General features: G+C 41.7%; 1 protein-coding gene across 1 annotated transcript; it reads left to right on the forward strand.

The window, feature by feature from the left end:
- The first annotated feature begins 3,496 nt into the window (after nucleotides 1-3,496).
- On the forward strand, nucleotides 3,497-13,135 carry LOC118124368 (transcriptional repressor scratch 1-like). Its single transcript, XM_047344068.1, has 2 exons — nucleotides 3,497-4,645; nucleotides 9,315-13,135. The coding sequence occupies exons 1-2, from the start codon at nucleotides 4,522-4,524 to the stop codon at nucleotides 10,124-10,126; spliced, it is 936 nt and encodes a 311-aa protein (XP_047200024.1). The 5' UTR covers nucleotides 3,497-4,521; the 3' UTR covers nucleotides 10,127-13,135.
- The last annotated feature ends 754 nt before the right edge of the window (nucleotides 13,136-13,889 follow it).

Here is a 13,889-nt window from a genome sequence, read left to right on the forward strand (position 1 = left end):
ATGTAAAACCCTTCTATTTGAATGGTTTTATTTAAAAGCTTGTCATTTAAATGGCTCTTTAAAAGACAGAGGAATGAAAAGTCAACAAGGACCCTTCGATTGTGTTTCCTGAGAGAATGCACACACACACACACATGCTCACACACCGCCTGCCTGTCTACATGCATCTGAGTCTATTATTATGCTAATGAGCCTCCAGTCTCCACATGTCCCCACAGCCTCCACACACACGCACGCACGCACACACACACACACACACACACACACACACACACACACACACACACACACACACACACACACACACACACACACACACACACACACACACACACACACACTCGCAGATCTATTTCGCTGAGCTCAGCAGTATAGCTGCACTCGCAGGCTCGCAGGAAAATATAATGAGGAGTGGACAATTTTGCAATCATAGAAATAGTCCTGATAGAATTGGTTTTACCTGGTGTGTCATTGATCGGCACAGACAGACAGTCAGCGAGAGAATAACGCTCCACTCCCTCCGACAGAAATCCTTCAATACTCTGACTCTTTCTGCATCGGTCTCTGCCTCTGCAGCCAAGAAACCATCAGACGTTGTACATTTCGCTCAACAGGTTTACAGATGTGTGTGGTAGTCGACGTCACAGACTGCATTAAACACAGATGTCACATTTTATAAAAGCATGATACAGTAAATTATAATCTATCTGATTTTAGATAAATTCACATCAATCATAAAATTTCAAAGTAGTAATAGTTGTTTGACAGTCCATCAATCCATCCATCCATCCATCCATCCATCCATCCATCCATCCATCCATCCATCCATCCATCCTAATATTCATTGGTATACATTAAAACACTATAATATCATCACCTGACCTTCAACTCTTTGGGATCTTGCTACAGGAGCACGCCTGGTGTTAAAGGCTGGTAGTTGCTTCATTTTCAAACCAAAATAACACGATGAAACAGCCCAAAACGTGCTGAGAACTGTTGGATGTTGACCCTCAGTGGTTTCAGTGCTGCAAACAATCACTTTGCAAAGAAAAAAAACTGGGCTGGAAGTTGGGCCGATTTATCTCAAAATCAAAGTCTGGAAATCCTCTTTATTTTTGGAGGCTTTTAAAACCCTGGATTACTTGTTCAGACCCACATTGTCGGCCCCTGTATCTAAAGTCCATCAGAGAGAACAAGAAACGGCTTCAATACAGAGCATCATCACATAAATAAAGCAGGAACGGTAAGTGACAACCAACGAGACGGACGGACTGATGAGTATAAAAGCAATGCTCTGTCAGGCACTTCACTACACAAGCACATATAAGTTTAAAACACATACACACACACACTCTTTCTCACACACATACACACACGCACGCACACACGCACACACGCACACACACACACGCACACACACACGGGCATCCTCTCTGTCTCTCTCAAACATTTATCAATGAACTATAAAAATAGGATAACTCCAAGGACCTCGCTGAAAAAGATCTTACATAAATGCACACGTCACTGAATTACATCACACACCATCATCCTGCCCGAATGGATGTGTATGAATGGGGGTAGTGCTTTGCATAAGTGTGTGCATGTGTGTGTATGTGTGTGCGTGTTGTCTACCGGCTGGAGGGAGAATTCGGTTTGCATAAGTGTGTAAATAACGAAACAGAGCGTATTCACTCTGTACAATGTCCCCGTCCTCTGAGACTGACACACACACACACACACACACACACACACACACACACACACACACACACACATTGTGACCTGAAGCTCTGACATTGTCTCTGTTTCTCTGACTCTGTGAGACCATTCAACAAAACACACCTTCCATTGACTCAACTCACCGGTTAATGCTGAGTGTGGATTCACACACAGAGGGATCTGATTGGCCCAGGGGGCTCGCTGATTTGCATAAAGGGAATCTACACGTGCAGTGTAAAGGGAAATGGTCTGAGTTCAGTGCCACAAGAAGTTGGTTTTCTGCGGTTAGTTTGATGGTTCTCAGCTCCTCTGAAAGGCTGTGATCATAAGGTGGGAGGGTAAAGCAGAGGTTCGTGGCATGTCTTTGTTTTCACAGTAAAATTATGGTCGAAATGTGTCATCCACACAACATTAGTTGTTTAGACACTTATTTAAGAACATCCACTGAGAGAGATCATCAATATTTGTAGCTGTTTCATTAGGAACATGGTTTAGAAAAATGAGTGACTCTGAAGTTAGTTCTAACAATAGCGTTAATTTTGTCAATATTTTCATTCATTAATTGATTCGATTTTTTTAAACCTTTGTAACCAACATGTTAAACTATCCTCATGTGTTTTTTTGTTTTTTTTAATATAATTCAATATTATAATCATGGAATGTTATTAGATAATGTATTGTTTCTGTTTTTGAAAGATTACCTTTTTTAAAATATTTTTTCTCCATGGCTCAGGGGCAGGTACAGTGGTACAGTGGTACAGTGGTACAGTGGTAAGCACAGTTGCCTCACAGCAAGAGGCTTTTGGATTCGAACCTGACCAACAAACATTGTGGAGTTTGCATATTCTCCCCATGCTATTTGACTGTATTTCCAGTTGTTGATCACGTATGTGATCACACACATAGTCATGCAGCGCTTTTATACGTCGCGCCTTCTCTATCACACACCATTCATACACTGTTTACACAGCAGTCGAGAGCATTTTAGTGTGCAGTATCTTGCCCAAGGACACTACAGAATGAAGACTGGAGGTGTCAGGTATCAAACCACCAACCTTCTGGTTAGTGGATGGCCCTCTCCACCTCAACTGCCATGCATGTCTGCATCTTCCCCCTACTGTCCAAAGACATGCAGGTTTGGTTAATTATTCATAATGTAAGAGTAAATTGTTGTTTGTCTTTATATGTTGATCCTGGAATGGACTCAGGACCTGTCCAGGGTGAACCCCACTTCTCGCCAACTGGGATTGCCCCTCACCCCACGACCCTCAAACATAGGTCATCAACAACTGCAGCGGAATAACTTACATCCTTTCTATAGCTTATACTGATTCAAAAATGCTCTCTGCCCCCAGGTTTGTAAACCAAACCAACAAAGTCTACATTTAGTTTACAACCTTCCTTATGTCTTTTACATCGATATCTTATGTCTTTGTGTATGTCATTTTTCTGTTTCTATATTCGTGAAGCACTTTGTAAACTTGTTTTTGAAAAGTGCTATAAATAGAGTTTTATTATTATTGTTATTATTGTTATTATTATTATTGTTCATACATTTTTACTTCACTGCCACAAAAATCAGCGTGGGCGAGCACATGAAACCACATAATTAAAATCCCTCCTCCCCTCACACATCACAACAGCTTGCTGCTGCTGGTCCCACAAGACAAGATGCTCTTTTTTTTCTCTGACGAATAAAATTAAGCACTTCCATCCCTCCCCCCGCTCTCTATAAAGCGGCAACAGCTGATCTCGTGCATCAGAGAGAGCCGCAGCTCCGCACGCGCCGAGGAGAGAAGGAGAGTGAGAGCGAGAGAGAGAGAGAGAGAGAGAGAGAGAGAGAGAGAGAGAGAGTTAGTCACGCGGAGATGAGCTGTTCCTGTCTTCCATCCGATGCTTTTTTTATTTTCATATTTGTAATCGTTGTGTCTGAGGGACTACACGTGATGACGATAAGAGACGTGATGCTGATTCATTGACTCGTTGGTCTGTTGGAACGTCTCTAACCTTCCTCTCTCTTTGACCGACTCTCTGCTGGTTTTGGAGACACCAGTGCACACACGGGGTTATTGTCCACAACAACAACATCAGCAGCAGAACAGACCGAGTTGACCCGACTCACCTGAATGGGATGTTTCGTCAGAAGAACTCGTTTCTCTTTCTTTTCCTCTCTTTCTTCCTCCGGTGCTGAAAAGAACAGCGGCAGGCTTGACGGAGGAACGACGACGGGAGCTGTCCGGTGCTGAAACCACGAGGCTGCACGGGAGCTGTTCGCTGGAAGGTGCTGAAGACCGACGACTTTAAAACGACAAAAAAATCTACTCGAATTTTTCCGTATGAAGAAGAAAGCAAACGAAGAAGAGAAAAGCACATTTTACTGGATTCCCCGCCATACAGGGGAACTTAGCCATACAGGAATTATACTATTTCACTTTTAAAACATATATTTTGGACCTTTTCAGAGCGCTACAGGTCTTCCAGCTGCAAGTTATCCGAATGAAAACAGACTTTTCTTTTCCCTCATAGCTTCCATCAATCGCACACACAATCATAGCCTGTAGGTTAACATAAGTGGGTATGATAAAGATGCACAAGCACGTGAGGAGCGCTTGTTGACTTTGTTCTTTAAAGGCCATGTCTCCTCTGCACTTTCCAGCCAGTCTGATGGGAGCACAGTAGAGTTCAATCAGGTGTTTCAGATTTCAGGGTTTTTGGTCAACTTGGACGAGGGGTTAGTGTAGAAAGAGGAAGTGCAAGTGTGTGTGTGTTTTGTATAAGTATTGGAGAAACTACTGTGCCATCATGCCTCGCTCTTTCTTGGTGAAGAAAGTCAAACTGGACGGTTTTTCAGCTGCGGAGCTGGAGAGCTCGTACGGTCACAGCCGAAGAGAGTCGCTCAGCCTGCGATTCCACCACCATGATAAAGGTTAGTCACCCTCATACCCACACACACCCACAGCCCCCACCACACACACACACACACACACACCCACCACCCACACACACACACACACACACACACACACACACACACACACACACACACACACACCATCCAGGGTATTTTTTCATCCCCAGGTTTAAAGCATTAGTCATGACTGCTTCAGGAGGAGGAGGAACAGGGAGTTACAGGGTCAAACTCCAGTCACAACCCCAAAATATACCAACTTAAAGCTCAGAAATAAATTGAATGTATTGTAATCTTACTCATATTCTTGCAAATAGTTTCCATGAAGCATTGGGAAACAATGTTCAAGTGCTGGGGGGAGGACAGGATCCCTGGTTCAACGTTAGGCTGTTTGTTGGAATCAGCAAAGGAATGAATTTATAAAACAGCAGTTTATAAAGTAGTAAACAGTTGTTTTAGTTTAACTGTAACATTTACATTTTTGGTTTTCCAATGAAGTCCTAACATCCTGAAATGTATTTTGATGGCACTTAAATTGAAAAGTTAATTTGTTGATCATCTTTTTAACATGTGTTAGATGTGATGAGCTACAGAGAGCCTAGGATCTAAGATCATTGCACGAAATCAATGCTAAATCACTAAGTTGTTTACACACATACAGGGATTATCTCCACCATTCTTTTCCCAGGTATATCAGTCAGGTTAGTTTTTTTTTCCAAGCAGCTGTGAGTTTCTCTCCAAGAGTTCGATAATATTGCCCTGCTGCATTGACTGTAAATGGTTCCCACGCACCTTGTAGTCCTGGACACAGGCAAAATACAACACAGTCAGTAAGACTTGACATTATTGGGTCAAATGTTCAATTTCAAGCATCGATGAAATTCTTGCCTGGTTTTTCTGAGCAAAGAAAGTCTCATATTCACATGGATGTTATGTTTTGTGTTTTGTGTTAAGAATGAAAAATATCTGGAAACAACATGTAACAGAAACTCTGAGGATTTAGAGGTTAGGACTTTGAACAAAGAGAGCCGCCTCAGTACCAGATAGAAATTAGTGGAGACAAAAACATCACTAAAAGGGAAGAGAATATTGGAATCAATGTTGTACTTTGTGCTGCTCCTTGTCACAGTGTGATGTGTAAACAGGCAATTGTGTGTAAATATGTTGACCAACATGTTGCCTGTGGGTTGTGTGTGAATCAGCTTGTTTCTGTCCATAATGGCCCGAAAAACTGCAGCTTTAAAGAGTTAAAGGAAAGATTGTGGCTGTCAGTGCACAGTGAGAAGTGTGTTACAGTGTTAGTGCAGCTTGGTGGTGTTCACTTTGTACCAAGGTCAGATGTGAGAGGCAGAAATCCCAGGTGTTCTGACGACTGACTGAGCAGAGACATGCAGCAGCTGCAGCAGCAGCAGTGCGGCAAGCATGTAAAGACTGAGACTGCCAACCCTCGTTATAAATATAACAAGAGTTTGACTGAAGCAACTGCAGCTTGTTGCTCTCTCTCTCTCTAGCCCCATACCCAAACCTTAACCATCCAAACTAAATGCCTAACCCTAACCCTAACCTAAACCCTATTCTAACCCTTACCCTAAAACCAAGTCTTAACCCTCAAACAGCCCTTCGAAGAAGTGAGCACCAGTCAAAATAAGGTCTGTGCTTAAAATGGTCCTCACAAAGATCCAAGTACAGGAACGAACACACACACATGAACAGACGCACACTGCTTTGTTTCTGTCAACTCGGCACATTTCCCAGGCAGCTTGCACAGCTGATTGCACAGCATTGCATGCATACGCACATACAGACACACACTCTCTCACACACACACAGAGGAAGGAAGAGAGAGAGAGAGAGAGAGAGAGAGAGAGAGAGAGAGAGAGAGAGAGAGAGAGAGAGAGAGAGAGAGGGGAAACAGTCTGTGACCTACAAGTGTCCAACGCACACAAGTGTGTGTCAGTTGCTGCTGGTTTGGATCAAAAATTAAATTGTAGCTTGCAGCTTCTCTCTCTCTCTCTCTCTCTCTCTCTCTCTCTCTCTCTCTCTCTCTCTCCCTGTTTCTCCCATTGTCTCTCTGTCCCTCTCTCCGTCTCTAATTCTCTGTTTTTCAAAGACACATCAAAGACGGACGGCTCTGGTCTGGCCGACTATTTTAATCTTTAATAAGCATTTAGAGCAGCCATCAGCTCTAATGCTGCAGAAGTACTTTGAAACGAATTCATCGTTGACACAGCGAGACGGAGACGGAGACAGTTGGAGGGAGACAAAAACAAACAAGCGAAGAAGGCGCACAGATGCTGAGACGCTGCAGCAGCTACAGTTCGCAACAGTGCTTTTTCTAAAGAGGATACACGGGAACGGTCATGTTTAATTGGCAGTGACTATAGAGAGAAACTCTAGGAGAGGAAGGAGTGTTTGTACCCTCACATTTTGGATCCTGAAAGTAGGGATGGAGTTGTTTTTTATTTCTGTTCCTGCGTCTCAGCCACATGCACAAGTCAGGAGTAAACAAACACATCTATTGAAAAGGTCCAATTATACGCTATATATACTGGAAGGGGGTAGAATTGTAGATGGTATTTTTTCGTCTGCTTTACTAATTTCAAATTGGAGTCAGACTACAATTCTTCATTAAAATGTCCCAAACTGACTAGTGTTATATATTTATTTGACTTGTGTACTCACATGATACAAAATCTTTCCCAAATTGTTCAAACCCAGAGGAATCAACAATTTTTTAAAGGTAATGGGACGCTTCCCTTTGTACGACTTTTACTTACGTCACATTTGCGTTCCCTTGAGCAAGGCAGTGACAGCTCAACATTTCCCCAGCACCAGGTGATAGTTCAGCAGGACGAGCAAAACTCGAGCTGTTAGTCAACTTACCTGGTTAAATAAGGGTTAAAAACAACATCATTTTACAAATTCACAGACACAAGCACGCACACACGCACGCACGCACGCACGCACGCACACACGCACACACACACACACACAGTACCCTGTTCCAAAGTGCAGTGATTGAATATTCATGATTCATGATTTTCTCTCTCTCTCTCAACCTCTTTCCAACTTCCTCTCTCTCACCTTCCTCCATTTATTTTCTGTTTTTCTATTGCTAGACGTCTAAATTTCACTCAAAATATTTAATCATCACGAGCAGTAAACATCCACAACCACCAAACCACAACCAAAATCACCCTCTCCACATCTCCTCTATATCTATCTTTCTTTCTGTCTTCCTTCCTTCCTTCCCTTCCCCACCTCTCACCTCACCTCTCCTCTCTTTCACCCCCCCCCCTCTCTCGTCTCTGTCTCTTCTCATCACATTATCGATCAACTTCTGAGCTTTTCTCAGAACTGCGTCATGAAATTATATTACCAGCAACAGTATCTCCTCTGCAGCCTGTGTCTAAATGCTCACAGAGTGCTAATTGAAATGGAGAGCTATTGATCGCCACGGATCCACAGGAGTCATGGCTGTGGGATATTAGCTGCCAGTCTCTCCTTGTCTCCCTCGGACTCCAGCCTGTTGAGCTCAGAACTCATTAATGCAAATAATAAAAAAGCTAACGTTGTAACATGACGGCTAAATTCATCAGGTTGGCAGTGCAATAACATACAGATCGCTCGGGCAAAAATACACCAGAGCGAGACTAAACGGTTAAATGTAAGTGTGGCAGGGTGCCCTTGAGCAAAGCACGGGACTCCCGCTGCTGGGAGAGTTGCTCAGCAGTTGAGGATTTGACAGCTGTGAGGTGTGACTGTGCGGTTATAGACCTGTCAGGAGAGGTGCTGCTGATGAGGAGAAAGTGTGCTCACTCAACCCCTCCATGAAAAATAGAGATTTCCCACTCGGGGGAGTGTCTCCTCGCTGGCAAAGACATAAAAGCACTTTCTTACCACTATAAATACCACGGGCCCCTTCTCCTCCTTCTCTTCTGCTTTGTGTTGCCTCCAAAATAGTTGTGTCTTGCTCTTCTCTCTCAGCATGAGGATGTTAATGTTCATGGAGAGGCACAAGTTCATCTTAAAGCATAATGCACATTTTGTTAATGTGATCCCTGGGAGGTCCGATTGATATTTTAGAAACCAGAGACACCAGGCTGTAATCAGTAATACTATCCGGAGACAATATGTTTTTAATAATGAATGAACCTGGACCAATGAGTTTGATTTGTGCATTTTTGTTTTCATAATTATATAAAAGATTTTTAATCGTGTTGGATACAGCCGAGCCCACAACCCTGAGAAAGATAGAAACTTATACTTTCCTGTAAAGGTTTATTTCTTTTTTTACTCCAGGTTGATTCATGGTTAAGTGCAGTGTAATAATTATTTTGCATATTTCCCTAAATGCTTTAAATGTCTTTAATTTCTTTCTTTCTTTGATATTATCAAGATACAACTTACATATGATGAATGAGTGAAACACATGATATGATTTCATACAAAGCCGTTCAGTTTTTTTTGTGTAATCTTGCTTACAAACAAACAAACAAACAAACATAAAAAACAACCAACAAACAAATGGACAGAGATGAAAAGCAGCTCTATGATTATGGGAGGTCACCGTGACACTTGACTCATGTAGCATCACTGTAAAGATTTTCTACACAATCAGTTTCTAATTTCCGAATCAATCCCTCTGCCATGTCTCATTGATTAACCTCTTCCTCTGTCTCTTCAGGCTACGTCAGCGATTATCTGAGTCCAAATCCGTACGATGATGTGGTGGAAGGTGACTCATCCGTCATCTCTAAAGTACCCTCCCCAAGCCACTCGTCAATCATCTATAGCCGCATCAACAACACCTACACCGATATCCATGCAGACATCCATAGTGACATCCATAGCGACATCCACAGTGACATCCATGGGGATTCGGACCAGCCAGACAGCCCGAGGTCTGAGGTCTCATCCTCGGCCGGCGGCTACATCAACGGGGACACGGCCGTTAGCGAGGGCTACACAGTGGATGCCTTTTTCATCATGGACGGACGATCGCGGAGGAAAGCCACAGAAAGCCCCAGAGGAGCCACCCAGAGGCACACCTGCAGCGAGTGCGGCAAAACCTACGCCACCTCCTCCAACCTGAGCCGGCACAAGCAGACGCATAGGAGCATAGACAGCACAATGGCCAAGAAGTGCCCCACCTGCGGGAAAGTGTACGTGTCCATGCCCGCAATGGCCATGCACCTGCTGACCCACGACCTCAAGCACAAGTGCGACGTGTGCAGCAAGGCGTTCAGCCGGCCATGGCTGCTGCAGGGCCACATGCGCTCACACACGGGCGAGAAGCCGTTCGGGTGTGCACACTGTGGGAAGGCCTTCGCCGACCGGTCGAACCTACGCGCTCACATGCAGACGCACTCGGCCTTCAAACACTACAAGTGCAAACGCTGCGACAAGACGTTTGCGCTCAAGAGTTACCTGAACAAACATTACGAGTCTGCGTGCTTCAAGGGGGCGTTCTCCCCCATTAGCTCGTTGGGGGAATGATGGATCATTCATGGGGTTTAACCTACTTATTTAGATCAAATTGGACTCACCTACTGCTTTTTATGCTTCCCCCCAACAACATGACCAGTACGCCTGAGCGCTACAAGGGAGGAGCGTTTTCTCTGCGAGGATCGTGAGGCAAACGACAAAAATAGATTTTCATCAAGACAATTCCACTTCCATTTCCTCCTTTGTCTCCAATTTCCTTATCTGGAGCAAAACGTTTTCAACGCCTGATTTAGATTGTCACCTGCTTCGATAATTTACGTCCCCTTCGGAGGCTGTTTTGAGAATCTGTGAAGATAAATAAAGCACAGCACATCTAGCTCATCATTTCTGAAGAAACCTAGATCTATTTATGTCCATATCTGTCCTTGTTGTTCTCTTTTTTCAACCAATGACGACACAACGGTGAAGCACAATTCCATCTTCCACCCTCCCTGTCTTTTTCTGTGACAGGAGTTTAAAGCATGAATCACATCTTTGATTTTCTTGCAAAGAGATTCAATTAACTTATATTTTATGCTTTTTTTTAAAAAAACGAAAATTTCAGAACCCCAGGATGCATCTGGTGTCCTGCTTTTTTGTGGAACTGACATCGGACCGAACGAACGAGAAGATGAAGTACATGGTTCTCTGCAAGTCAACAAAATATACTTTACGTACTGTAAATGTGTCAATGGATACAACACAACTACACTGAACTGAAGGAAATATAACGTCCACACCTGCCATAATATAATAGACATGGCCAAGTACACCAGTGTAATGGGAAATAATGTTTTTTATGTGATTTTCCTTTAAACAAATGTCTTATCTGGACACACACACTTATACTGATTATACAGGATTTTGTGCTTTTCTTGACAATTTACATTGGAGAGAAGGAATTAATGAGGCAAACGTGACTTCCAGTTAAGGATCAAATGACTGAAAACTCCCACTGAGCCACCAGGGTGTTCCTTAACAAACAGTGTTTTCCTATTAACTCAGTATTACGTTATATCATTTTAGTTTTTTATGTTAAATGGGGATCGAGACATTTAAAATGTCCTAAAATCCCCAAAAGGTCAAACCTTTCTTTTGTTGCCAGTGGATCACATACAGCTTTGAGGTTTACATCTTTTTTTAATATCTATTTATTGCCTATTTATTTAATTATTTATTTATATGTTTTTTTGTATTAATTTGCACTTTGTTATAGTTTTTTGCCTTTGTTACAAATATGCCAAAGCATTTGACACTTTTGAATTTACCGAATACCTTTTTACTTTGTCCGCCACTTTAATTGTAAGAACAAAAAAACTACTGCATGCAAAAAATGATAGCCTATTAATGGAATCTATGCCAATTTTAGGAATCTTTGGGATCTTTAGCCAAACCTCTTAGATAACAGGCAAGTCAAGCAAAATTCTGTCTTGGGCAATATTTCGTTCATATCTGAGAGAGCAATAATGCATGATATTTTTCTTTGTTTTTTGAAGAAACAGGTCATAACTGCCTGTAACATCTTGATTTGTTCAAGTACCACTATCCTATGTAGTTATGAGAAACGAAATTTCAGGGAGTTAGCAAACCAAGTTAGTGTTAAATAAGGAGGGTTGGGTTAAGAGCTCTATGTTTAAAGGAACCGTGACACTGTTGTGGTTTTTTCGAGGCCTTAGCCAGCGACTTTTGTGAATGTGTTTAAATAGAATAGAAAGATCTAATCAGAGAAGCCAGAGAGTCAGTTTTTGTTCTCCTAGTTATAATTATAACTTGGCATCTTTACGTTATTGACAGTTATGTCTGTACGTGCATTAGGAGCTGTTGGGGCTTCCGGAGATTCACACAGATGGCACAACTCCTTTTAGATGCAGGGCTCTGGGTTGGGTAGGGATGGGTCTTTTTGTACATGGTTTATGCACTGCCTGCCTCGTATTATTATTCTAAAATATTGTAGAAAGTAGATGGTACAACCGTAGGCCTCTGGTGCTGAAACATGGATGAAAACACAAACCCAAAACCAAGAAAAGTTTGGTACTTGATATGTTCCTGGTTGTATTTTGTCAAATAAGTGACACAACTTAACAACAGCTGTGGTTCTTTGACTCTCAGAAGTCCGGCTGAGTTGGTGAGAATTAGGGATCGACCTTTTGTCTGTCTGGATCTCATCAAATGATCAGTTTTGCTCCTTGGTTTTACACAAGACATTGATCTACAAACTCCCTGTGAGGACTCCAGAGACGACTATGGTCATCAAACCTCCTTCATAATTTCAGCTCTGTTTCTTTTCCATCATCTCTTGCTGTTGTCAGGTTGTTGTGGCGGCCACCGATGCAATTACACGCATTGTTGGGAAAGGAGTGGAGACTTTCAGGTCGATATTTCAGCACCAGAGCGCATTGACAAACACTTAGATTCTACTATGAACTACTGTAGCCTACTATAGCCACAAGCTAGTTTACGTATTCTTATATAAAAGCACTTCCTCTTACAAATTATATCTTGCAACTTTGTTTTTTTCAAAGATAGTAGCACAATGAAAGAGTTAGATTCAGGTAGAAAATGCCTTGTGTGTAGAAATAACAACCTCTTTCCTCTTTTTTCTACGATAACGAATCAAGGGTAAAAACAACATCAAAGGAAAAGGTAAAAGTGACACATGGTGTAAATCAACAGCTTCTGTACACGCTGTGTCATTTTTTAATGAACTTGTGTGAGAATCTTCAGCACAACTTTTTTTAGAGAGAATGAAAACTCGAATATTTTGCGGAAAGAGGCCTTGTAAATAAGCACTGACATGACTGCGGAGTCCGATTATTTCTACAGATCTGTATAAACTGACGGTGATGATGATGATGATGATGATGATGATGATGATGATGATGATGATGATGATGATGAGTTTTTCTGGAGCTTCCTGCTTTGTTTTGAGTTCTTCCTCTGAGGATTTTAAAAACAATGTAAAGCACAAAGACAACACTGGGCATTTTGTTTCACTTCCTAAATAAAAACTAGTTTAAAGAAGTTGTGTGGAGGGTTTTTTACTTTCTTTTTCTTACTTGACAAGAAATATGCATTATAAACAAGTAGTGGTGAATCATAAATTAAATTTTAGGCTGAAATAAACAACCACTTGTTTATTTCCTGTTGTTGTTAATGCTTCAGCAAATCAATTATATTTGAGAGCTTGTGGTTACCAGGGACATACTGTATTAAGTCATGCGTTCTTTAAAATGTTCTGCATGTCCCTTATAATCAACAATATAATATAAAATATTTTAAACCATCAAATAAATTTGAAAAAAATAAATGAAGAAAGAAAATGCTTGTGTTATTTAACTGGTCTTCACAAAACACACACACACAGTATATGTACATGAAGCACGTGGGTTACAAAATGTCGCAAATGGCTGCGGCCATGGCAACAAAAAGTAAATTTTGTATCAAATTAAGAGTGAACATGTTTTCTTCCATTGCCACAGTGGTTTCAATCAATTAGATTGTGTACAAGAAAAAGAGGAAAAGAGAAAAATTTGGCTCAGGAGCATAAAGTCGGTCTCAAGCATACTTTGTCTTGATTTGTTGTTATTCCTTTGGTGAACAGCTTGTTATCGCCGAAACAAAATTTGGCTGGGAGTCAACATTTTTTAAATTACTGTATGAAAAAGTGGAGAGAGAACAGATTTTAGCTCGAAGCCAATTGTAAAAGAAACAGTAGTACTTACCGATATTCCTTTTTTTTTTCTACCATTCACACACACACACACACACATTGCAG

This window comes from Hippoglossus stenolepis, chromosome 17, assembly GCF_022539355.2.
Source record: "Hippoglossus stenolepis isolate QCI-W04-F060 chromosome 17, HSTE1.2, whole genome shotgun sequence".
Lineage (NCBI taxonomy): Eukaryota > Metazoa > Chordata > Actinopteri > Pleuronectiformes > Pleuronectidae > Hippoglossus > Hippoglossus stenolepis.

What these genes read in the sequence shown, in the direction of transcription:
- LOC118124368 (XM_047344068.1), top strand. Translation starts at nt 4,522, where the DNA reads ATGCCTCGCTCTTTCTTGGTGAAGAAAGTCAAACTGGACGGTTTTTCA. An exon ending in ATTCCACCACCATGATAAAG is followed by an intron (nt 4,646 to 9,314) that starts GTTAGTCACCCT and finishes CTGTCTCTTCAG; the next exon opens with GCTACGTCAGCGATTATCTG.